This window comes from Scyliorhinus canicula, chromosome 13, assembly GCF_902713615.1.
Source record: "Scyliorhinus canicula chromosome 13, sScyCan1.1, whole genome shotgun sequence".
Classification (NCBI taxonomy): Eukaryota; Metazoa; Chordata; class Chondrichthyes; order Carcharhiniformes; family Scyliorhinidae; genus Scyliorhinus; species Scyliorhinus canicula.
In genome coordinates this window covers 124,454,973-124,479,983 of record NC_052158.1, presented here as the reverse complement: position 1 = coordinate 124,479,983, position 25,011 = coordinate 124,454,973, and the positions used below count along the sequence as shown (strand labels likewise).

The 25,011-nt window shown below is 42.9% G+C and overlaps 1 protein-coding gene across 3 annotated transcripts in view; it reads right to left on the bottom strand.

Annotated features, from left to right (window-relative positions):
- Positions 1 to 25,011, bottom strand: part of abcc5 (ATP-binding cassette, sub-family C (CFTR/MRP), member 5) — a 155,660-nt gene that overhangs the window by 50,263 nt on the left and 80,386 nt on the right. For all 3 annotated transcript variants that reach the window (XR_005462831.1, XM_038815891.1, XM_038815892.1), the window contains 4 exons: positions 22,856 to 22,999; positions 15,339 to 15,438; positions 8,455 to 8,639; positions 3,004 to 3,150 (listed from right to left, as the gene is read on the bottom strand). Coding sequence is in view for 2 of the 3 variants with exons in the window: in XM_038815891.1 (XP_038671819.1) it covers positions 3,004 to 3,150; positions 8,455 to 8,639; positions 15,339 to 15,438; positions 22,856 to 22,999 (576 nt within the window). In the remaining variant the exon portion in view is untranslated. The remainder of the gene's footprint in view (positions 1 to 3,003; positions 3,151 to 8,454; positions 8,640 to 15,338; positions 15,439 to 22,855; positions 23,000 to 25,011) is intronic.

Here is a 25,011-nt window from a genome sequence, read left to right as displayed (position 1 = left end):
GCCTGCCTTCATATTTGATCCTCTCCTTCCTTATTTGTCTCTTTGTTAACCTCTGTTTGTTTTTGTAGCCTTCCCAATCTTCTGATTTCCCAGTGCTTTTGGCCACTTTATAGGATCTCTCTTTTTCTTTGATACATTTCCTGACCTCCTTTGTCAGCCATGGCTGTCTAATCCCTCCCCGGATAATCTTTCTTTTCTTGGGGATGAACCTCTGTACAGTGTCCTCAATTATGCATACAAACTCCTGCCATTTTTGCTCTGCTGTCTTCCCCACTAGGGTCTGCTTCCAGTCGATTTTCGCCAGTTCCTCTCTCATGCCCTCGTAATTACCTTTATTTAACTGTAACACCATTACATCCGATTTTGCCTTCTCTCTTTCAAACTGCAGACTGAACTCAACCATATTATGATCGCTGCTTCCTAAGTGTTCCCTTACTTTAAGATCTTTTATAAAGTCTGGTTCATTACATAGCACTAGGTCCAGAATAGCCTGCTCCCTTGTGGGCTCCATGACAAGCTGTTCCAAAAAGCCATCTTGTAAGCATTCCATGAATTCCTTTTCTTTGGATTCACTGGCTATGTTATTTACCCAATCCACCTGCATATTGAAGTCCCCCATGATCACCGTGACCTTGCCTTTCTGACATGCCTTTTCTATTTCCCGGTACATGTTGCGCCCCTGGTCCTGACCACTGTTAGGAGGTCTGTACATAACTCCCATTATGGTTTTTTTGCCTTTGTGGTTCCTCAATTCTACCCACACAGACTCCACATCATCCAACCCTATGTCGTTTAGTGCCATAGATTTAATTTTGTTCTTAACTAACAAGGCAACCCCACCCCCTCGGCCCACCTTCCTGTCTTTTCGATAGGTTGTATATCCTTGGATGTTTAACTGCCAGTCCTGAACCCCCTGCAGCCATGTCTCTGTGATGCCTACCACATCATAATCATTCACGATGATCTGTGCCATTAGTTCGTCTAATTTGTTACAAATGCTACGAGCATTCAGGTAAAGTGCCTTAATGCTAACTTTCTTATCATTATAGATATTGGAAGTCCTAAGATGTCCAAAGTTATCCTTCCTTTTTGTTGAATTCCTAGTCTGCCTCAAGCTTAAATCCACCTGCCTACATGTTATCCTATTGTAGGCAGGATCCTCCGACCCCCCAGCCACATGTTTCTTGGCGATTTGTTGGCAGCAGGATTCTCTGCTCACGCCGCTGTCAATGGGATTTCACATTGAAGCCACTCCATGCCACCAGGAAACCCCCGGGCAGGGGTGCGTTGCCAGCAGGACCAGAGAATCCCGTCGCAAGCAAATGTCCGGGAACTTTTCATGTGTGGAATCCAAGTGTCCCCTACTAAAGACAAAATCATAGGGAACGATGTCCTTTTTTTGTACTTGTGTCAGTATAAAAATGAGTAAGTAGAATAAACTTATGTTAAATGAACATTTCAATTTAAAAAAAATTCATCTTACCTGGTGAGGTGTAATTTATTCTCATATTTCAAAATTAACCAATAATATTTTTTGGTTCAGAGTATACATTTGAAAAGAAGCACATCTACTTAGCTTATGAATCGCAAAAGCATTCTGTAAAACTTTAAATTGAAATTTGTTCTTTTACAATGTCTCATTTATAAACTTTAATCCATAGGAGACCAAAAGCTCAAAAGAAGGATACGCAACGTTTTGAAGAACAGTCTAAGATTCTCATGTCTATGCAATGTCAGAGATCAGGATGAAAATTTATTTCACAAAGTTTACCTTGATGGTGTTCCTTTAAAATTGATCTATGCTGAATAATGGAGAACTGTAAATAACCAATGGGACCATAATGAGCTTGGTTTCTACTCCAAGACAACAGAGGTTGAAGATAGTGAAGGAAAAAAAAAGAATCTTGAACTATTAACCAAAATGTTTGAAGAACTTAATCTTTGTCACTCCGATATACATCTCATTTATGGAATATTCCCAAAGCCATTCAGTTTTCCATTAACAGAAACAATCAACTCGCGGCAAGAACTGCCATTTTTCAGTGGCAAGGCGAACAAAACGTAGTATAACAGCTCTAAATTAAGAATCTGGTTTGATAGAAGGTTGCCCTACAGGAAGCAACTGAACTGAAGTACAACTTCAGATGTATATAAGGCTAACAATCAAATGATCACCTATCAAATATTCTGTATAACAGAAACAGAGAGAATGATGAAATAAAAAACACGTAAAGAATATTTGCAATAACAATTCTAGTATTAACTGTCGGGTGTTATGAAAGAATCCACCACTAGGTAACCCTCAACTTAGGAAATCATTCGAGTCACTAATAATCACAATATCCAATCAATAAAGACGCATTAAGAACGATATCATAGATTATCATAGAATTTACAGTGCAGAAGGAGGCCATTCGGCCCATCGAGTCTGCACCGGCTCTTGGAAAGAGCAACCTACCCAAGGTCAACACCTCCACCCTATCCCCATAACCCAGTAACCCCACCCAACACTAAGGGCAATTTTGGACACTAAGGGCAATTTATCATGGCCAATCCACCGAACCTGCACATCTTTGGACTGTGGGAGGAAACCGGAACACCCAGAGGAAACCCACGCACACACGGGGAGGATGTGCAGACTCCGCACAGTGACCCAAGCCGGAATCGAACCTGGGACCCTGGAGCTGTGAAGCAATTGTGCTATCCACAATGTTACCAGCGGTCTTATTGGCTACATTAGCAAGGCGCTTAACTAAAGGGGTTACTGCTGGTTGTGACTGCAGCACTCAAAGAGGAAAGCAATCTTCATCCAATAACTGATAAAAATACATTTTGTTCGCCTTGCCACCTGTTTATTATACAGGTGCTCTTGGATGTACCTTAAGGACTCAATTAAAAGTAATTGATCCCAAATGATATTTAAAAATACTTGAATGAAAAAGTTTCTTCTATAAAATTGGTGTGTGTTGCACACCTCAATGTTGTAAATTCATATTACTATACCTTAACAAATGCAATGCCACGGACTGCCTTTATAATCAACATTATTGCCATAGACAATGCATAGATCCCTGCATAGTAATGCATATGCGGATTGTCCTTCATGTTCTGACCCACATACGTTTCATTCTCCAAAGTTACAGACATATTCTGGAAGAAAGTGCAAACACAGAATTTTTGAAATCCTAGCAGGAATATTACAATAGTCTTTTGCTAGACTGAATCCCTCCATAACTAACACAAAATTAAAATAAACCATATCATATATACTATTTGATCACACCAACTTGTGGCATTTAAACGCTATCTTCTGCCACCACACTGGAACAGGAAGACGGTGGTGGTGAGCTGCCTTGAGCCCCTGTAATCCCAGAGTGTAAGCACACCTACAGTGCTGTTAAGGAGAGAATTCCAAAAATTTGGCCCATTGACAGTGCAAGATTGGCAATGTATTTCCCAGTAAGGATGGTGAGTGACTTGGAGGGGAACCTCCAGGTGGTGATGTTCCCAGGTTTCTATTGTCCTTGTCCCAGATGGTAGTGGTCGTGGATTTGGAAGGTTCTATCTGAGGAACCTCATGAGTTCCTGCAATGCATCTTGTAGATGGTACACACAGCTGCCACCGTTTGTCAGTGGTAGAGGGATTAACTGTTTGTGGAAGAGGTGCCAATCTCGCGGGATGCTTTGTCCTGGATGGTGTCAAGGTTCTCAAGTGTTATTGGAGCTGCACTCATTGAGACAAGTGGAGAGTATTCCATTGCACTCTTTTTTTAATATAAATTTAGAGTACCCAATTCATTTTTTCCAATGAAGGGGCAATTTAGCGTGTTCAATCCACCTACCGTGCACATCTTTGGGTTGTGAGGGCGAAACCCACCCAAACACAGGGAGAATGTGCAAACTCCACATGGACAGTGACCCAGAGCCGGGATCGAACCTGGGACCTCGGCGCCGTGAGACTGCAGTGCTACCATTCCATTGCACTCTTGACTTGTGCCTTGTAGATGGTGGGCTGGGGATCAGGAAGTAAGGTTTCCTAGCCTTGCTCCGGTCAGCTGCAGTACTTATATGTCAAGCCCAGTTCAGTTTCTGGCAATGGTAACTCCCAGATGTTGATAATGGGGGATTCAGCGATGGTACAGCCATTGGATGTCATGGGCAACGGTTACATTCTCTCTTGTTGCCAATGGTCATTGCCTGGCACTTGTGTTGCATGAATGTCACTTGCCACTTGTCAGTGCAAGCCTGGATATAGTCCTCGTCTTGCTGCATTTGAATATGAAGTAAATTTTGTGCAGTGATCAGCAAGCATCTTCACTTCTGACCTTATGATGGAAGGAAGATCACTTATGAAGCAGCTGAAGATGGTTGTGCCAGGAACAGTACTCTGAGGAACTCCTGAAGATGACTGACCTCCAACAACAACCACCATTTTTCTTTGTGCTAGGTATAACTCTAACCAGCCCCCGACTCCCATTGACTCCAGTTTTGCTAGGGCTCCTGGTGCCATACTTGGTCAAATGTGGTCAAATAGGCATTTAATAAAGTACCACATAACATATTCCAAAGACAGTAGCACATGGTGATGAAGGGATTGCAGTAACTTGGGTATATAATTAGCTAAAGGATAGAAGGCAGAAAGTTGTGATGAATGGATGTCTTTCTGAATGGAGTGAAGTATGGGCTGGGATCCCCTTGAGGATGTATTTCAACCATTGTTTACTATGTTAATGGTATGCACTCATGTATAAGCGTAAAATTGTTGAGTTTGCGGATGATACAAAATATGGCAACACAGCAAATAAACAGAAGGAAAGTGGCAGAATTCAGGATGATATAGGCAGCCTGTGGCCGGTGCAATTTAATGCTAAGTGTGATGTGCGTTGGAAGGAATGGGATATTTGGCTTATAGGGGCACTGAGCACACAACAAGGATCATGCTAGACCTTGTCACTGACAATGCCTCAGCTGGAGAATTAGGTACAATTCTGTGAGCCACACTTTAAGAAGAGTGGCAAAGCTTTGAAGAGGGTGCAGAGGAGGTTTATCAAGATAGTGTCAGGAATAAATGACTTCAATTGTGTCGAGTGACTGGAGGAGCTGGAACTGCATAGAGAGAGGAGCTTAAGGGGAGTCTGAATACAAGTATTCAAAACCTTGAGGAGTTTTGATTAAACAAGTAAATGACTTATATTTATATATTGCCTTTCATGCCCATCAGACATCTCAAAGCACTTTGCAGCCAATTAAGCTCTTTTTGATATATAGTCACTGTTGTAATGTAAGAAACATGGCAGCTAATTTTCATACTCCAACAAACTGCAATGAGATATTGACCAAATAATTTTTTTGTCATGTTGGTTGTGTAATACATAGCGGCCAGGACACCAGCAATAATTCCTTGCAATTCTTCGAAATAGTGCCATTAGTGGATCATTTACATCCACCTCAGGACGCAGATGAGGCCTCTGTTTAAGGTACCATTTCTGACAGTGCAATGCCTCCTCAGTATTGCATTAATTTTTGATTTTTGTGCTCAAGCCCTGGAGTTGGACTTGAACTAGGAATCTTGTGATTCACGGGTGAGTGTGCTACCAATAACATTAAAGCTAATCAAATACTAGGTTTAACTCAATACCATTTAATTAAGCCAGTGAGATAGGCTACACACTGTACACAGTATGGAAGCAGCACAGTTGATTGGCCAAATGCACACTCCGCGATTTTCAAAATACTAAACAGTAAATTTGATCAGAAATGTGAACAGAGTTAGCTACTTTCAACATTCAAAAGTATGTTTATATTTGAATCAGTTTTGGGAACTTATGGATGTTAAATCAACTCAATTTGGTTGTTCAGGATGGTACTATTTATCACAATTTCCTTAACGATTTGTCACAAGAAATTAAAAGTTATCAAATATTGGCTCTGTGTGTCACCTGAACAAGAACATATGTCCTGGGAAACATTTATCCTTCAATCAACACCCAAAACAAAGAAGCTGGTAATTTATTTTGCTGCTGCTTGTGGGAGCTTGCAATATGCAAATTTGCTGCCACATTACCTATATTAAAATAGTGATTACACTCCATAGATACTGATTTGGTTGTAAAGCACTTTGGAATATCCTGAGGTCACGCAAGGTACTACCATAAAAGCAATTTTTGTTTCCCAATTTAGATTTTTTTTTAAAAGGCAATGTTTTTAAACACAGTGAGGAATTCCACAGATTTACCTCCCTCAGGGAAGAAAATCCTCCTTATCCCCTCTGGTCCTAGGCTCGCCTACAAGAGTTTTGGAATGGTTTGGATTTGTGTTTATTGTCACGTGTACCGAGGTACAGTGAAAGGTATTGTTCTGCTTATCGTCCAGACAGATTGTTCCATGAATTAAGAAAACCTAAGACATATGATAGATACACAACGTAAATATATAGACACAGACATCGGGTGAAGCATATGGAGTGTAGTACTACTCAGTACAGAAGATGTGTGGAGTGATCAGTTCAGTCTGGTAACAGTGGGGAAGAAGCTGTTTTTCAATCTGTTAGTGCGAGTTTTCAAACTTAACATCTTCTCAGCATGTACCCTAAAAGTCCTCTGAAAATCAATTTTTGTCTCTCATTCTTCTAAACTCCAATGAGTACAGGCCCAATCTACAATATACAATTGAGAAGTGGGTAAAAAAAATTTTAAATGAAAGAAACGCAATAGCAAAAGCAATTTAAGGAATATGTGGGTTAGGGTGAAGCTAGAAACACAAGTTACAGGTCAGGCAAGTTGAGGTGAACAATTGCAACACCTTCAAGTATTCTTCTGACCCAAATCAGACTCGCAAGGTTGGCATTATTATTCAAGATTTTAATCACAAGACTGAATAGGTATAACAGGCATAGTGCACCATGATGGTCCAGCTATGGCATAATTTGCAGTCTGGAAAATATTCGTTTCATAGAATCCCTACAGCGCAGGAGGCCATTTAGCCCATTGAGTCTGCGCTGACCCTTCAAACGAGCACCCGACCTAGGCCTAATTACCACTTTAGTCCTGTATCTCCACCCAACATTGGACACTAAGCGGCAATTTAGCATGGCCTATACACCTAACCTGCATACAGCTCTTTGGACTATGGGAGGAAACCGGAGCACCCGGAGGAACTCACACACACACATGGGGAGAAAGTGCAAACTCCACACAGTCACTGACGTTGGAATTGAACCCGGGTCCCTGGCGCTGTGAGGCAGCAGTGCTAAACCACTGTGCCACCATGCCGACTCACTCAACACTCAAGAGCATCAAAATATACTCAAATACTACACATCACAGAAGAAAAAGCATTAAGCATACACAAAATCCTGGAACTCTCTTCCTAACAGCACCATAAGACTACCCACACTAGGTGGATTACAGTAGTTCAAGAAGATGGCCCATCACCACTTTATCAAAGGCAGTTAAGGATGGGCATCAAATGCTGGCCTTCTAATCCCATGAAAGAAGAAAAAAAGACATTCTTCACCTTCCACTTCATGCAGCTTAAAATGCAAGTCTTGAAAGTGCATTTAATTCTTACCAGTAAACTGGGCTTTTTCATTCTTGCTCTAATTGATCATGAGCAGAATTCACCAATGTCAGTAGTTTAATGTTATATCATTCTCTTCCTATTTGTGTATATTTGAAAGAATCATGACAAGACCTATCCAAGAGCATGGGTAGGGATCAATTGAGGTAGCTGACCAAAGTGAATAATGTGAAAATAAGTTCACAACTCCCATTCCAAAAGCTGACTTGGTATTAGAAGTCACAAGCACTTTTGTAAATCAATGAAAATATATTGCTATTTTTAAAATATAATTTAATTCAATTTAACTGTTGAAGAACCAAGTGGTGAAAATGTTTCGCATTATGTTAGCAACAGAATAAACTGTAGCTGACAATGGGATAACGAAACAAAGTACAGCATCATGTTGTGATTTTATACATAATAGGCACTAGGGAATGGTGACACGCTTTAATGGTGACTGTACAAGATGACTGTGGAGAGGCAGAAGATATGTTTTCCCCAATTTGAGCAGGTTATTGATTTGATAAAAAGGTTGACAACAGAATTTAGCAGCAGGAAAAAAGCCAACTAAAAGTGTTGATGAATGGGACTTAATTTACTTTAAAGTTGTAAAAGATACTTACATTCATATGGTACGTTTTACCACCAGACGTCTCATACCGTGTTACAGTGAATTAAGTGCTTTTGAACTGTATCCAGTGTTGTAATGGAGGAAATAGTTTACACATAGCAAACTCTCAAACAGCAATGTGATAATTGCTAAGTTTTGTTTTTGTGGCATTGAGTTGAAGTTATTCAAAATGAGTATTGCGTAATCAATTTCAGATCAATTTAATTATTCTTTTTTGAAATATATTTTCTTTGAAATACTGGTAATGCATTCCTACTTCTTACCCCACTGCCTGCATTGATCCAGAAACTAAGCCACCAGTTGTTAAAGGCAATGCTCCCTACGTTCAGGACAAAAAGGATCATCACAAGGAAAAACGCAAGAGGGCCTCCAGCTGCCTGGATGTATACTCCGTACACAGACCATGGTATAGAACCTTTCCCTTTATCTTCGGACTGTGTGAGCTGATCTACAAACAGAATAAAAGGAAACATGTACATTAGCTACTACTAAACATAGTACTAATTTATCCTCACAGTTTAAAAAATAGCTTTATAAAATTCAAGAGAATATATATTCTTTGCAAAATTATTGCTGATCAAGGGGACAACAAATTTAAATCAGCAAAAGAGCTGAAAATTTTTTGAGAATTCTGACATGTTCTTTGCTGCTAATACAATACACAAAGCACAAATAATTCGAACCAATTGAATTGGAACAGAATTATTTACACAATACTGCTGAAACTAAATGAAGTATTTCTAACCATAATACATTAACTTCATTCTTAGAAACTATCACAATACATAGTTAAATTTCCTACATTCTCATAATTTGAACTTATTTCTCAGTCTGTTTTAAGACTGTGCATTGCATTTGAAGTCATAGGATAAATCGTTAAGCCAAAGAGAAAGACTCTAGGCAAATCAACCCAGCATCAATTACACCGTTTGAGTGCAGACAGAAGTTATTTGAGGGACTCAAGCTGGAATGGCAGAAGAAACAGTAAATGATGTTGGGGGGGGGGTCGGCAGGCGAGAGGGGCAACAGTAGTCAAGGGGATGATGGAAGGAGAAATTAAATTAAAACAGAAAATGCTGGAAACACTCAGCAGATCAGGCTACTCCAGTGAGCAGATAGTGGAACAGCAATGGAACAGCTTTTCAGGGTTATTCAGAAGGAACAACAGAAATTCATCCCAAGGAGGAGGAAACATGCTAAGCGGAAGACAAGTCAGCCATAACTGAATAGTGGAGCAGACTCGATGGACTGAATGGCCTAATTCTGCTCTTATGTTGGGAGAGAGAATAACCCGGGTGGGAGGGATCTTTGATTATGCTGCCCGCTTTCACAAGGCAGTGGGAAGTGTAGGCAGAGTCATGGATGGGAGGCGGGTTCACGTGACAGACTGGGCTGTGTTCATGACTCTCTGTATTTTCTTACGGTCTTGGACCCAGCAGTTACCATACCAAGCTTTAATGCAGCTAGATAGGATGCTTTCTATGATGCATCTGTAAAAATTGGTAAGAGATAATGTGGACATGACAAATTTCCTTAGTTCCCGAGGCACTGCTGTGCTTTCTTGGTTGCAGCGTCGACGTGGGTGGATCAGGACAGATTGTTGGTGATGTGCATACCTAGGAATTTGAAGCTGTCAACCATCTCCATTCGGCACCACTGATGCAGACGTGGGTGTACACGATACTTCGCTTCCTGAAGTCAATGACCAGCTGCTTAGTTTTTCTAAAGTTGAGGGTGAGATTATTGTTGTTTCACCACACCAGGTTCGCCATCTCCCTCCTATATTCTGGACTCATCATCAAGGGTATGGGAGATAGACAAGTAAATGGCATGAAGACCACAATCAGATCAGCCATGAGCGGGCTCGATGGGCTGAATGACCAATTCCTGCTCATGATCATCTTATGTTCAGATCTGCCTTTGAGGAATTATCTTGGTCAACACTACTATTCACAAATTGAGGGTGCGATTCTCCGCTCCCCACGCTGGGTGGGAGAATAGCGTGAGAGCTGGGCGACTCACGACACGCCCCCCCCCTGCCGCGATTCTCCCACCCCCCGCTCGGAAGAATCGCCGGTCGCCATGTAAAACGGCGACCGGCGATTCTCCGGCCCGGATGGGCCATGCGGCCTGACGTTCCCGACCGGTTCACAACGGCTGCAATCACACCTGGTCGCTGCTGTCGTGAACATGGGTGCCAAAGTGCCGTTTGTGGCTTGTGGGGGGCGGAGAGGGGAGTGAGCACCATGGCCGTGCTCGGGAGGGGACTGGCCCGCGATCGGTGCCCACCGATCGTCGGGCTGGCGTCTCCAAGCGACACACTCTTTCCCCTCCGCCGCCCCGCAAGCTCAAGCCGCCACGTCTTGCGGGACAGTGGAGGGGAAGACGGCAACCGCGCATGCGCGGGTTGGAGCCGTCAGCCATCGTGATGTCTGCCGCGCATGCGTGGCTGACGTCACATAGGCGCCGCCGTCGCGTCATTCACGGCGCACCGCCTTGATGCAAGCGTCAAGGCCTGGCGGCCGAGAGTTACGGAGCACCGCTCCTAGCCCCCCCGGGTGGGGGTGAATAAGGTGCGAGGAGCGGCCTCCGAGGCCGTCGTGAAACTCGGCCGAGTTCACGACGGCCTTCCCGATTCATCGCGGGAGCGGAGAATTCCGCCCTAACTGTTTATTTCAAGGGTAGGAATGCTTATTTGAAACTGCTAGCACAGGCAATTAAACAGGCCTGACGATCATCAAATTTACTTATGCTCACCAATCAAAGATGCTGGCAGCAAGAAAATAAATATTCCTGTCAAAGATGTAGTCGTAAAGTCACCAGACACTGGGAACACTGATTTAAAGCCCACAATGGCAGCTGAATGGAATTTAATTTGAAAAAAAACTTTGTTCATTTACAATGACCATGAAACCATTGGCCATGGTTTCACAAACCACAAACCTATCCCATCTGGTTTGTTAATGTCCTTTTAGAATCTGCTCTCCTTACTTGGTCTGGCCTGCATGCGACTCTGGACCACAAATATGGTTGACTCTGAAATGGCTGAGCAAACCACTCAGTTGTACTAACATCCACTGCAATGTCTACAAAAGGAATGAAACCAGCTTCGACCTCGACAAGAGAAACAACAGCAAACTCAGTCCCATCAATCTGGAAAAATCCTCCTTACTAACCTCTGGGGACTTGTGCTAAAATTGGGAGTGCTACCTCACAGGCTAGTCAAGCAACAGTCTAACATAGTCGTACTCACGGGATCATACCTTACAAATAATTTCCCAGATACCACCATCACCATTCGCTGTGTATGTCCTGTCCCGTCCCACTAATGGGACAGATTTACCACAATAGGTGGCACAGTAATATGCAGTCGGGAGGGAGCTGCCCTGGGAGCTATCAACATCAATTCTGGACTCCATGAAGTCTCTTGGCATCTGGTCAAATATCATGGCATCATGGGCATTGAAGCACAAAGATTACCTAAAAATGAGGTGTCAATCTGGTGAAGCTACAACAAGTACTACATAGGCCAAACAGCAAAACCAGCATGTTGTAGATAGAGCTAAGCAATCCCATTACCAATGGATCAGATCGAAGGCCTGCAGTCCTGCGACATCCAGTCATTAGTGGAGTTGGACAATTATACAACTAACTAGATCAGGTGGCTCCACTAATATCCCCAGCCTCAATGTTGGGGGATACTAGCACATCAGTGTAAAAGATAAGGCTGAAGTATTTTCAACGATCTTCAGCAAGAAGTGCCGAGTGGCTGATCCATCTCGGCCTGCTCCGGAAAGTTCCAGCATCGTCGATGCCAGTCATCTGCCGATGCGATTCACCCCACAAGATATCAAAAAACAGCTGAAGGCACTGGATACTGCAAAGGCTATGAGCCCGACGACATCCTGAAGACTTGTGCTCCAAAACTATCCTAGTCAAGCTGTTCCACTACAGCTACAACACTGGCACCTTCCTTGCAATGTGGAAATTGCTGTGTATGTCATACACAAAATCAGGACAAATCCAAGCCGATCAATTACTACGCCATCCGTCGACCTTGATCATCACAAACTGATGGACAGTGTTGTCGACAATGCTATCAAGAGACACTTACTCAAAAAACCCTGCTCATCGGTTCCACCAGGGCCACTCGGCTCCAGATCTCATTCCAGCCTTAAGTCAAAACAGGTACAAGAGAGCCGAAATTAGGTGGGGAGGTGAGAGTGACTTTCTTAACAGCAAGGCAGCATTTGACCAAGTGTGGCATCAAGGATCCCCACTAAAACCGGAGTTAATGGGAATCAGGGGTAAAACTCTCCACTGGTTGATGTCATATCTTGTTGCAGGGGTTCTTCAGGGTAGTGTCCTAGGCACAACTATCTTAGCTGCTTTATCAATAACATTCCTCCCATCATGTGGTCAGAAGTGGGATGCTTGCAGATGATTGTGCAATGTTTAGCACAATTCCTCAGATACTGAAGTAGTCCATGTGCAAATATTTTTTTTTTCTTCTTTTTTTAAATTTAGATTACCCAATAATTTTTTCCAATTAAGGGGCAATTTAGCGTGGCCAATCCACCTACTCTGCACATTTTTGGGTTGTGGGGGCGAAACCCACGCAGACACGGGGAGAATGTGCAAACTCCACACGGACAGTGACCCAGAGCCGGGATCGAACCTGGGACCTCAGCGCCGTGAGGCGGTTGTGCTAACCACTAGGCCACCGTGCTGCCTCCATGTCCAAATATAGCAAGAATTGGACAATATCCAGGCTTGGGCTGACAAGTGGCAATTAACATTGACGCCACATAAGTGCCAAGCAATGGTCACCTCCAACAATCCCCAACCATTGCCCCATGACATTCAATGGCGTCAACCTTCATTGACTAACAACATCCTGGGAATCACCACTGATCAGAAATGTAAGTGGATTAGCCATATAAATACTGTGGTTAAAAGATCGCAATGAGGCTGGGAATTCTATGGCATGTAACTCACCTCCCGACTCCTCAAAGGCTGTCCGCCATCCATAAGGCTCAAACAGCAATGTGAATGAATACACTCCAACTGCCTGGATGTGTAATTCATATCCAGCAAAACTTGGTCCACATTCAGGCTTGTGTTGCTCAGTCGCAAGTAACATTCCCACCACACATATGTTTCGTAATGACCATTTCCAACAAGAGAGAATCCAAACATCTCTCCTTGACATTCAATGTCATTACCATCACGGAATCTCCCGTATATCAACATCCTGGGGGTTACCACTGATCAGAAACAGAACTGTACCAGCCAAATCAGTACTGTGGCTACATGCACAGGTCAGGGGCTGAGAATTCTGCAGAGAGGAACTCACCTACTGACTTGCCAAAGCCTGTCTACCATCTACAAGACACGCGTCACGAGTATGATGGGATACTCTTCACTTTCCTGGATGTGTGCAGTTTCAACAGCACTCATCCAGGGCAAAAGAGTCCACTTGATTGACATTCCATCTACCACCTAAAGCATTCATTTCCTCCACCACAAATTTACATTAGCAGCAGTGTACACTATCTACAAGACATGACAGCAACTCACCAAGGTTCCTTCAACAGCACCTTCCAAATCCGTAACCTCTACCAGCTCGAAGGACAATGGAGACATGTCAGAAAATACCACCATCTGATAGCTCCCCGCAAGCCACATACCATCCCGACTTCGAATTTTATTACCGATCCTTCTGCACTGTAAATTCTATGATTCTGTCACTGGGCCAAAATTCTGCAACTTTCTCCCTAACAGGACTGTAGGTGTACATCTGGGTGGCACGTGGCGCTGTGTTTAGCACTGGGACTACGGCGCTGAGGACCCGGGTTCAAATCCCTGGGTCACCATCTGTGTGGAATTTGCACATTCTCCCCATGTCTGCGTGGATTTCACCCCCACAACCCAAAGACGTGCAGGGTAGGTGGATTGGTCATGCTAAACTGCCCTTAATTGGAAAAAAAGATAATTGGGTACTCTAAATGCATTTTTAAAACATTTACCCATCCAACAGTCACTGCATTCCAAAAGTATTTCACATTTGTGAAACCCTTATGATATTTTGACACAAGATACTTTCTAAATGCATGGGCTATTTGTCGCAACATCACAAAGTAGTTGTTTGTTATCGCTGAAATAGCTCCAGATGCTGGATTTGAGAGTTCCCTTGGCATCTGAAAAGTTAGTAATTTTGTTAAGTGCCGAGCACTTCAAAATTGTTTTGCAATTGAAGAGTGTACTTAAAAACCATGGGCGGGATTCTCCCTTCTGGGCACTAAGACCCCAGGCCGGCGGGAAAACCGACGCCAACCACTCCATCGTCAACAGGTCCGAAAGTGCGGAATTCTCTGAATTATCGGGGGCTAGGTGGATGTCGGAGCGGTTGGCGCCGCTCCAGCCGGCGCTGATGTGCCGGCACGAGTTTGCGCATGCGCGGAACGGCCGGTGTGATCTCGCGCATGTGCAGACCGGCCGGCGTATTTTCACGCATGCGCGGGGGTTCTCTTCTCTGCGCCGGCCCGCGGGAAATATGGCGGAACCCTACAAAGGCCCAGCGCGGAAGAAAGAAGTGACGAACAAGCCTGGCCACAGATCAGTGGTACCCAATCGCGGGCCAGGCCACCGTGGGGCCCCACCCAGGGTCGGACCCCCGTGGATGGCCCCCACATACTCACCTGCCAGGTACCGCCGTGCGCAAGGTGAGTGATTCAGGCCCATTGGGGCCCGGACGATTGGCGGAGGGGCTGCTGTCAACCTCCCCTGACCGGCGTGGCGGGAATCCCTCCACCGCCCAAAAAACGGCACCAGAGAATACGGCAGCCAGCGTTGGGGCGGGATTCGCGCCTCCCCCCGGGGATTCTCCGACCCAGCGTGGGGAGGGGGTTTGGAGAATCCAGGCCCATATCCTTACCAGTGATTCAATCCTGCCCGCTGCCTACTTTCCCTCCTTTAAGACTCTGCTCAAAACCAACTTCTGACCAGGTTTTTGACCATCCCTGCTCAAATCTATTACCTTGGCCGAGCACCTTTCAAAACAAAATTCAATTTATGTGAAGCGCCTTGGGATACTTTACTACATTCCTACAATAATGGCATTGCAGCTGTTGTTATGAATTCACACCTGCTGCTTTATCTGTGTTTTTTTCTTTCTTCACAGGTCCGGCTTGGCTTTTTTCTTGACATTTCTTCAAGGAATTGTTAGTATTATTTTTGTTATTTACCTGAAAAAGAGTAAAAAATGTGACATTAGAAAACAGAATGGAGATAAGCTAAGGCTCGTACTTTTGTAAATATTTTCCCACATGCAATTAACTGGTGCTTCTCATCTCATCACGCAAGCACATTGCCATGAATTCTCATACTAAAACAGGAAACAGATTACTTCCAGAGAAACATTTCTTCTCTTTTGCAAAAAAAGCTCAGCCTTGACAAATCTACAAATAAATAAGATACAAGATAGTCAAGTCCTTTTCAGAAATTTCTCTTGACCTCCATTCTGACTCTTTCTTGACTTTACCATGATTAAAGAAGCTGATAAGTAAGACCCTTAGAGTAATCAACCTTTCATAAATTTAACTAAATGGGAAAGAAAAATACCAGGGTTGGTGAAGAGGAATATTTGCAGGTAGAAGATGAATTCACAGTACTTGAAAACTATACCTGGGGTGCAAGTTATCTAACATCTTTTCTGATTCAATCTTCGCAACAAACAACAGTATCCAAAGTGGTGCAAAACACTGATGGTAGGACTTAGGGACTTGCACTTTTATGCTGGCTTATTAGCAATAGGCGTCCCAAAGCACTTCTTGATCTTGGCATTGATAGAAAAAGGTTACTATGTAGTTTCAAGAACAACTCCATGCATTTGTTTTCTCTGCTAAATTGCTGAGTGAGCTGTTATATTATGTTGCTACTCCTGGTAGCATGTTATAGTACTGGGCTTAAGTAATATAAGTCGTTTCTAACTGTAGATGATGTTGAAGAACACTCGAGTCTTCAAAGTAAACTGAAAGAATTATTAAGTAACCATACAATAAAGTAAGGATAACTAACTGTACAAACTGTATCCAAGCAACACGGGGACACTCTCTGGTGCACTAATGTTCTCTGGTAACTCCTGCTGCAAAGAGAGAGAGAGCCTCTGGGAGCTCTAATTATATAGTGGGTCTTGTAATGCCCTCTTGTGGTCATGCCACAGCTAGGTGTTGTGATTAACCCTTCAGTTACATGTCTGTCTACATATCATTACATGAGCCTCACCAAGGAGACAGCACCTGCTGCTTATCAAGCTTTAGATTCAAAGAAACCATACATGGTCGCCAGTGACTGGTCCAAAGATAATTAAAACGGCTTGGTGATCAAGGAAGAGAGAGAAGTCTGAAGATGTGGAAAACATTGTATGAAGAAGCGGTATCATCTTTAGCCATGTCAAATCAATAGTATAACAATTGGTCATATAGATGCATTTTTACCATTTCATGTGAATAAGATTTAACATAAGAACACAAAAAAACTAAGTGCAGGTAATTCAGCCCCTCGAGCCTGCTCCAGCATTCAAGATGATCATGGCTGATCTCCTCTTGGCCTCAACTCCATATTCCTTCCCGTTCTCAATAACCCTTCAACCCATTGCTAATTAAAAATGTCTATCACCTCCTTAAATTTACTCTAAGTCCAGTTATCCACTGCACTCTGGGGTTATGAATTTCATAGATTCAAGACCCTTTGAGAGAAGTAATTTCTCCTAATCTTGGTTATTTGTTAGTTTAACCTATGAACATTAAGCTCAATTAGCTGCAAGTACTTGACTTTATTTGTCAGAAATTTTTTTAGAGTAGGTGAAACGTTGCTATGGGAATTTTGTCTTAGCACTGAACGATCTTGAATAAGTATAATTAGCTCATGGACATGTCAAATCAAGACAAGAGATGGGCAACGACAGTGAATTTACTAATTTCTCTCTCAAGGAAACTATCTGGCCTACAAGAATCATCCAACCCATCTATATAAAAGACACATGCTATGTGAGCATCAACAAAATCACAACTCCTTTTAATAGTTTTATTTTATACCTCAACAGCAAGATTTCCTGAGACAATTAAAATACTGATGTCTTCAAACTAGCCTCAAAGTTGTGATTTTAGAATACAACAGTTGGGCATGCACGTTCTCCCATGTCTGTGTGGGTTTCCTCTGGGTGCTCCAGTTTCCTCCCACAAAAGTCGTACTTGTTAGGTGAATTGGACATTCGGAATTCTGCCTCGGTATACCCAAACATGCGCTGGAGTGTGGCGGCTAGGGGATTTTCACAGTAACATTATTGCAGTGTTAATGTAAGCCTACTTGTGACACTAATAAAGATTAATAATAATCTAATAATCTTTATTATTCTCATAAGTAGGTTTACATTAACGCTGAAATGACGTTATGTGAACATCTCGTAGTCACCACACTCCAGCACCTGTTCGGGTACACTGAGGGAGAATTCAGGATGTCCAAATTACCTAACAGCACATCTTTCAGGACTTGTGGGAGGAATCCAGAGCACCCGGAGGAGACCCACGCAGACACAGGGAGAACATGCAGACCCAAGCCAGGAATCGAACCTGGGACCCTGGCGCTGTGCAGCAATAGCGCTACCGTTGCCACCCAGATTATTATGATCTACAAAGATTCAGTGTGGAATTTGAAACCAAACGCTGAAGACAAGCCATTATTGAAGATCAGTCCTTCTATTGATATTCTTGGGATCACAACCTTCCCTATTTTCTCAACACACCTCCAAGCTCAGTTTTCTATTTAGTGTCACAAACTTGGTTTTCATTCAAAAATTAATTTCTCAACAAATGCAAATACTATCCAGCATTAGAACCCCAGTCAAGGTTATGGTGACAAGGAGGGCCCAAGGCTGGCCATTCAAATCTATGTCATTGTACAATACTTTATAGGTGAAACACATTTTATTTCTCTATTTTTTCTTGTTTATTCTGTAACCGTTATTTGAAATACCAACAAAAACACTTTCAAAATGTTTCTACAATGCTCAAATCTGCCCCAGGCTCGACACTGTTCCTGTACCAAAAATAGCTTTTCAGGAATCTTTGTTCAAAAACGTGGAAGGGCTCAGAAACAACCTAGTGCTTACTGCTAAATCTGTTCTTCTACTCTTCCTCATCTTTCCATTTTTGCTAAGATGAAGTTACATATTTCAATAGATATTATGGTAATTGCTACTCTAAAGCTCTGTTTTCTCGTCCCTTTTGAGCTCAGACTATTTCAAGCTACATTGCAAGTTTCCCACTGGGTAACACATTCCTTCTCAGGGACTCCATGGTGACTTCAGTTTTCCATTTTGCAATTTTCAGGCTTTCAACGTCTCAACTTGAGATCACCTACATTATTTCTTGATTTGCAACGCCTTTCTTATTCTTTTCAACCTTAGCTTCCGAATTTTAAAAAAGCTTAAAAGAACCTCATTCAGCCATAGACATTACTTAAAAATAACCTCAATATATGCAAAAGAACCTTTCTTCCAACTGTCCAAGGCCCCAAATACTCCTGTCAGGTTAAACAGTGTTTTACTTTCAATTTAGGGTACAACTGCTCACATTGTGATCTCTTCTACATTGGGATGGCTGAATGCAGACTGGGTGAGAGTTTTACATAATACCTGTATTCAGTTTGCAAATGTGACCCCAAGCTTACAGTCAATCCCGTCATTTTAATTATCTGCCACACTTTATTGTTATCTTTCTGTCCTGTCCTCCTATATTATTGCAAAAAACTCAAAGCAAGCTCAAGGACCATCATCCAATCAGGCACTTTACAGTCTTCTGAACTCAACACTGAGATCATCAACTACAGATCATTTGTGCCACATTTTGTTTTGCATGGAAGCTGTTTGTGACGATTTTGGTTATTCTATTTACATAGAACATAGAATGATACAGCGCAGTACAGGCCCTTCGGCCCTCGATGTTGCACCGACATGGAAAAAAACTAAAGGCCATCTAACCTACACTATGCCCTTATCATCCATATGCTTATCCAATAAACTTTTAAATGCCCTCAATGTTGGCGAGTTCACTACTGTTGCAGGTAGGGCATTCCACGGCCTCACCACTCTTTGCGTAAAAAACCCACCTCTGACCTCTGTCCTATATCTATTATCCCTCAATTTAAGGCTATGTCCCCTCGTGCTAGCCACCTCCATCCGCGGGAGAAGGCTCTCGCTGTCCACCCTATCTAACCCTCTGATCATTTTGTATGCCTCTATTAAGTCACCTCTTAACCTTCTTCTCTCTAACGAAAACAACCTCAAGTCCATCAGCCTTTCCTCATAAGATTTTCCCTCCATACCAGGCAACATCCTGGTAAATCTCCTCTGCACCCGTTCCAAAGCTTCCACGTCCTTCCTATAATGAGGCGACCAGAACTGTACGCAATACTCCAAATGCGGCCGTACTAGAGTTTTGTACAACTGCAACATGACCTCATGGCTCCGGAACTCAATCCCTCTACCAATAAAGGCCAACACACCATAGGCCTTCTTCACAACCCTATCAACCTGGGTGGCAACTTTCAGGGATCTATGTACATGGACACCGAGATCCCTCTGCTCATCTACACTACCAAGAATTTTACCATTAGCCAAATATTCCGCATTCCTGTTATTCTTTCCAAAGTGAATCACCTCACACTTCTCCACATTAAACTCCATTTGCCACCTCTCAGCCCAGCTCTGCAGCTTATCTATGTCCCTCTGTAACCTGCAACATCCTTCTGCACTGTCTACAACTCCACCGACTTTAGTGTCGTCTGCAAATTTACTCACCCATCCTTCTGCGCCCTCCTCTAGGTCATTTATAAAAATGACAAACAGCAACGGCCCCAGAACAGATCCTTGTGGTACGCCACTCGTAACTGAACTCCATTCTGAACATTTCCCATCAACTACCACTCTCTGTCTTCTTTCAACTAGCCAATTTCTGATCCACATCTCTAAATCATCCTCGTATCTTTTATAATCCTCTCCAAGACTTTACCCACCACAGACGTTAGGCTCACCGGCCTATAGTTACCGGGGTTATCTCTACTCCCCTTCTTGAACAAAGGGACCACATTTGCTATCCTCCAGTCCTCTGGCACTATTCCTGTAGCCAATGATGACCTAAAAATCAAAGCCAAAGGCTCAGCAATCTTCTCCAAACCCATTTTTTGCTTTTTCACTTGTCCTATTAGCATTTCCTTTTGCCTCACACCACTATCCCTTTTGTCATTTAATCTCTTTTATACTCCACCTCTATACAGGTCTTCTCTTTTGTTCTTTCCCCCTCCTTCACTTTCTCTGTCTCTGTAAAACCTGTTACATCTCTTTTTCCAATTCTGATGAAAAGTCATCAATTGGAAATGTTTCTCTCTCCACAGATGCTACCATACTTAGGAGTATTTCCAGTACAATCTATCTTTATTTTAGAGCCAAGCAAGTTTAGTTACTTAAAATTTTTCTGATGTAAAATAGACATAGACATAATCAGCTCATTTTTTTTTTAAACTACACAAAATCAGGCTTTTGGATCTATGTAATCTAAATCTACTGGAATGTACTTTTCTCCATATGTGAAGGCTGAATAAAGAACACCAGGGGCTGGATTCTCCACTAACTGGCTGGGCGGGGGAGCGTGAACCACTCCGGCGTCAGGCCTCCCCAAAGGTGCGGAATCCTCCGCACCTTTAGGGGCCAAGCCCTCCCTTTCGGAGCTAGGCCCGCGCTGGAGTGGTTGGCGCACCACCGGCCAGCGGGAAAGGCCTTTGGCGCCACGCCAGCCGAGGCCAAAGGGACTCTGCCGGCCAGCGGAAGTCCGCGCAAGCGCGCGAGTGTCAGCTGACATCATCCCGCGCATGCGCAGGGGGGCGTCAACTCAGAGTCGGCCATCGCGGAGTACCTTTGCGGAGGCCATGGCACAGGCCCGCCCGCAGATCGGTGGGCCTCGATCGCGGGCCAGGCCACCGTGGGGGCACTCCCCAGGGTCAGATCGCCCTGCGCCCCCCCCCCAGGACCCCAGAGCCCACCCGCGCCGCCAGTAAATAGCTTGTTTAATTCACGCCGGCAGGACCGGCATAACAGCAGCGGGACTTCAGCCCATCCCGGGCCGGAGTATTGCCCGGGGGGGGGGGGGGGCGCGACGATAGGCGCAGCACGGTTCCCACCCCCGCCGAATATCCAGTGCCGGAGAATTCGGCGGCCGGCGGGGGCGGGATTCACGCCGGCCGCCGGCGATTCTCCGACCCGGCGGGGGGAGTTGGCGAATCCAGCCCCAGATATTGTCTGCTGTCCCTCAACTATTGACTTTTCTTCATATTTTTAATACTCCCATTGTGTTTCTCCCAGGGAATTAAGCCTGATTTCAGTATATAGGTTTGAAAACAATTAAATAAATAGCACAGGAGGAGTTAGTGTGAAGAAGTGAGAGGTGGATTGGGAAATGTGAATAGTGAAGGAAACCTGAAGATGGTACAGCAAGAAAAAAGAATGATAAGGGGAGGAAACAGCCAAGACAGACAAAAGGATGAAAATTACAATCTGGTAAGTCAAACAACTAGTGAATTAATAAGAATATTAGCACACAGCAAATTCACCAAGTGCAGATTTCACCATGTTGTTAGGGAATTTTGCAAATGTCGGAATTTGTTAAGTGTGAAATCTCAGAGGCGTGAATAAGAGGTGCTTTTTGATTTAGATTTTAAAAACAAATAGGGTTAATTTAGGACAATGGACGAAGTCACAGTATGTCAGGGCAGGTGATGTCTTGTGGCTGCAACATGCAAGAGCTGGCAGATACCAACAAACACATCAGCAGCTCAACAAAGCTCGCTCAGATTTGCATCTTCACACACTGCAATTCTTATAGTATAGAACGATAACAGCAGAGGAGATCGCCATTCAGAAGTAGGGACAGAAAGATAGAACTACAAGTATGGGGGTCCAAAAGGTAGCACTGGAGGTGCCTCAGTCTTTGCATTTATCCATAAAGGTGTGATCTTGTTTACTGATCGGTTGCCATGTTGTTAAATGCAACTGGTACCACTTAAATCAGAGGTCTGCGTGGGTTTCACCCCACAACCCAAAGATGCGCAGGTTAGGTGGATTAGCCACGCTAAAATTACTCTTAATTGGAGAAAAAATGATTGGGTGTTCTAAATTTATAAGAAAAAAATCAGAGGTTTACACAAAATGATTCCTTCCACCTCCATGAATCCTTCTACACTATTACATTTCTGATGACCAGTGGCATTCTTTAACCTACCAAAATACAGTCCTAAATTCCATTTTTAAATGTTTGCTGATAAATTTCTGTTTTGAAAGTTTATTCTTTACTCTTCCACATATCTTGAGTGCCCTGGTCAATAATTTGTTTCCTGAATGGGATACATTGTACCATTATATGCTGCCCCATTATACCCAAATACAAGTTAAATTGTATAATACAAGGTGTACAAGTTAAGATTACAACACCTTCTATCAGCACAGAATCTGGAATCTGAAGACCACCCACCATTTTAAGAGATCATAATAGATCAAAATGCAAATGTCGTATACACCGAATACACTTATATTTAGTTGATATATAAAATTACCTCAACATGTGGAGTGTCTCCCAGCTGTAGATTGTTGAACATTGCTGCATAATCACCATTCAAGATCATTAATTCTTCATGAGACCCTCTCTCAGTTATACAGCCATCCTTCATCAACAGCACCTCATCACAGTCCACCAAATACTGCTCAAGTTAGACAGAGATTAAATTAATTCCTTTATGCATTTTTACAACTCACACACAATGTCATGCCATGTTGTTTCAAAATTCTATTTTATTCGTTAAGACCAAATGAAAATTATGGTACGGGTCAACAAACACTATGCTAAATGAAATAAATTCCTCTCACCTATTAGCAATAGACAAATTATCTGTAATTTGTGCTAAACTGAAAAACAAAGTAACTTGCCAACTTGCAATATTGGTGTATTTACCCCTACAACTCCAAGTTGCCCTAATTTTCTGTTCTCCTGCTTTATCTTGTCCATCACGATAACAAACGGTTTTAATCAGTAGTTAGTGGTGTCCCTCAGAAATCAGTGTTGGGCCCACAATTGATTTGGAGTTGGGGACCAAGTGCAATGTGTCCAAGTTTTCAGATTACAATAAGGTGAGTGGTAAAGATGGAGTTTAAGACTAGGGAGGTTATGCTGCAACTGTATAGAGTGTTAGTGAGGCCACACCTCGTGTTAAGTTTTGGTCTCCTTACCTGAGAAAGGACGTACTGGCGCTGGAGGGTGTGCAGAGGAGATTCACTAGGTCAATCCCAGAGTTGAGGGGATTGGATTACGAGGAGAGGTTGAGTAGACTGGGACTGTACTTGTTGGAATTTAGAAGGATGCGAGGGGTTTTATAGAAATATATAAAATTATGAAGGGAATAGATAGGATAGATGCGGGCAGGTTGTTTCCATTGGCGGGTGAAAGCAGAACTAGGGGGCATAACCTCAAAATAAGGGGAAGTAGATTTAGGACTGAGCTCAGGAGGAACTTCTTCACCCAAAGGGTTGTGAATCTATCTAACTAAATAAGAGGTGAATTTCTTGGTGCATTCCAACCAGGTGATATTCCCTCTCAAATGAATTAATTTGAAGCGGCCGATAAAATCTCTGCACTAACATATCTTTCCAATATCACATATTCTACATGAGGTCCCCAATTCCTTGATTCTTTGCCCATGTGAAGCAGTTGAGGCTCCTTCATTGAATTTTTTCAAGATAAAGATAGGTAGTTCTTTCAAGAACAAAGAAATAAAGGGTTATGGTGTTCGGAAGGGAAAGTGGAGCTGAGTCCACAAAAGATCAGCCATGATCCCAATGAATGGTGGAGCAAGCTCGAAGGGCCAGACGGCCTACCCCTGTTCCTAGTTCGTATATCAGGAGGCAACTCTGAAAAGATTTAAAATACTTCCTCTGGTCTGTTACATCTCCCAATATTCCTTTGTTTTTTTTAACCAATCTCCATATACTAACTGGAAAGTACTAAATGCAATTCCAAAGCTGAAAAGCCACCCTGAAGACTCATATTTCAAGGCAGCTTATAATATTGAGGTTTCTTTCACTCTGGGCTGCAAAAGCAAGATTGCAATACCAAGCAGACAGATTGCTCTAAGAGTGTCATCACACTAAAATTGATCTCAAACAAAATGCAGGAGCTGGTTTAGCACACTGGGCTAAATAGCTGGCTTGCAATGCAGAACAAGGCAGCAGCGCGGGTTCAATTTCCATACCAGCCTTCCCGAACAGGCGTCGGAATGTGGCGGCTGGGGGCTTTTCACAGTAACTTCATTGAAGCCTACTTGTAACGATAAGTGATTATTATTATATTATTATTAATCTGACAATTACTGGTTCAAGAATTAGCCACATATGAGTTAAGTTATCTCTGATTTTTCCTGATCAAAATGTATAAATACAGATCCACTTAACCATTCAATTATTCAAGTACTTCAAGTTGCTCAAAGTGAAACTAATGTATCTAGATGAACAAAATACTTTATCTAACTAAATAAGAGGTTAATTTCTTGGTGCATTCCAACCAGGTGATATTCCCTCTCAAATGAATTAATTTGAAGCAGCCGATAAAATTCTCTGCACTAACATATTCTTCCAATATCACATATTCTACATGAGGTCCCCAATTGAGTATTTTGGCACATAGCAAGTGTCAGGAAATAGATATAGTTTAAAATTATGT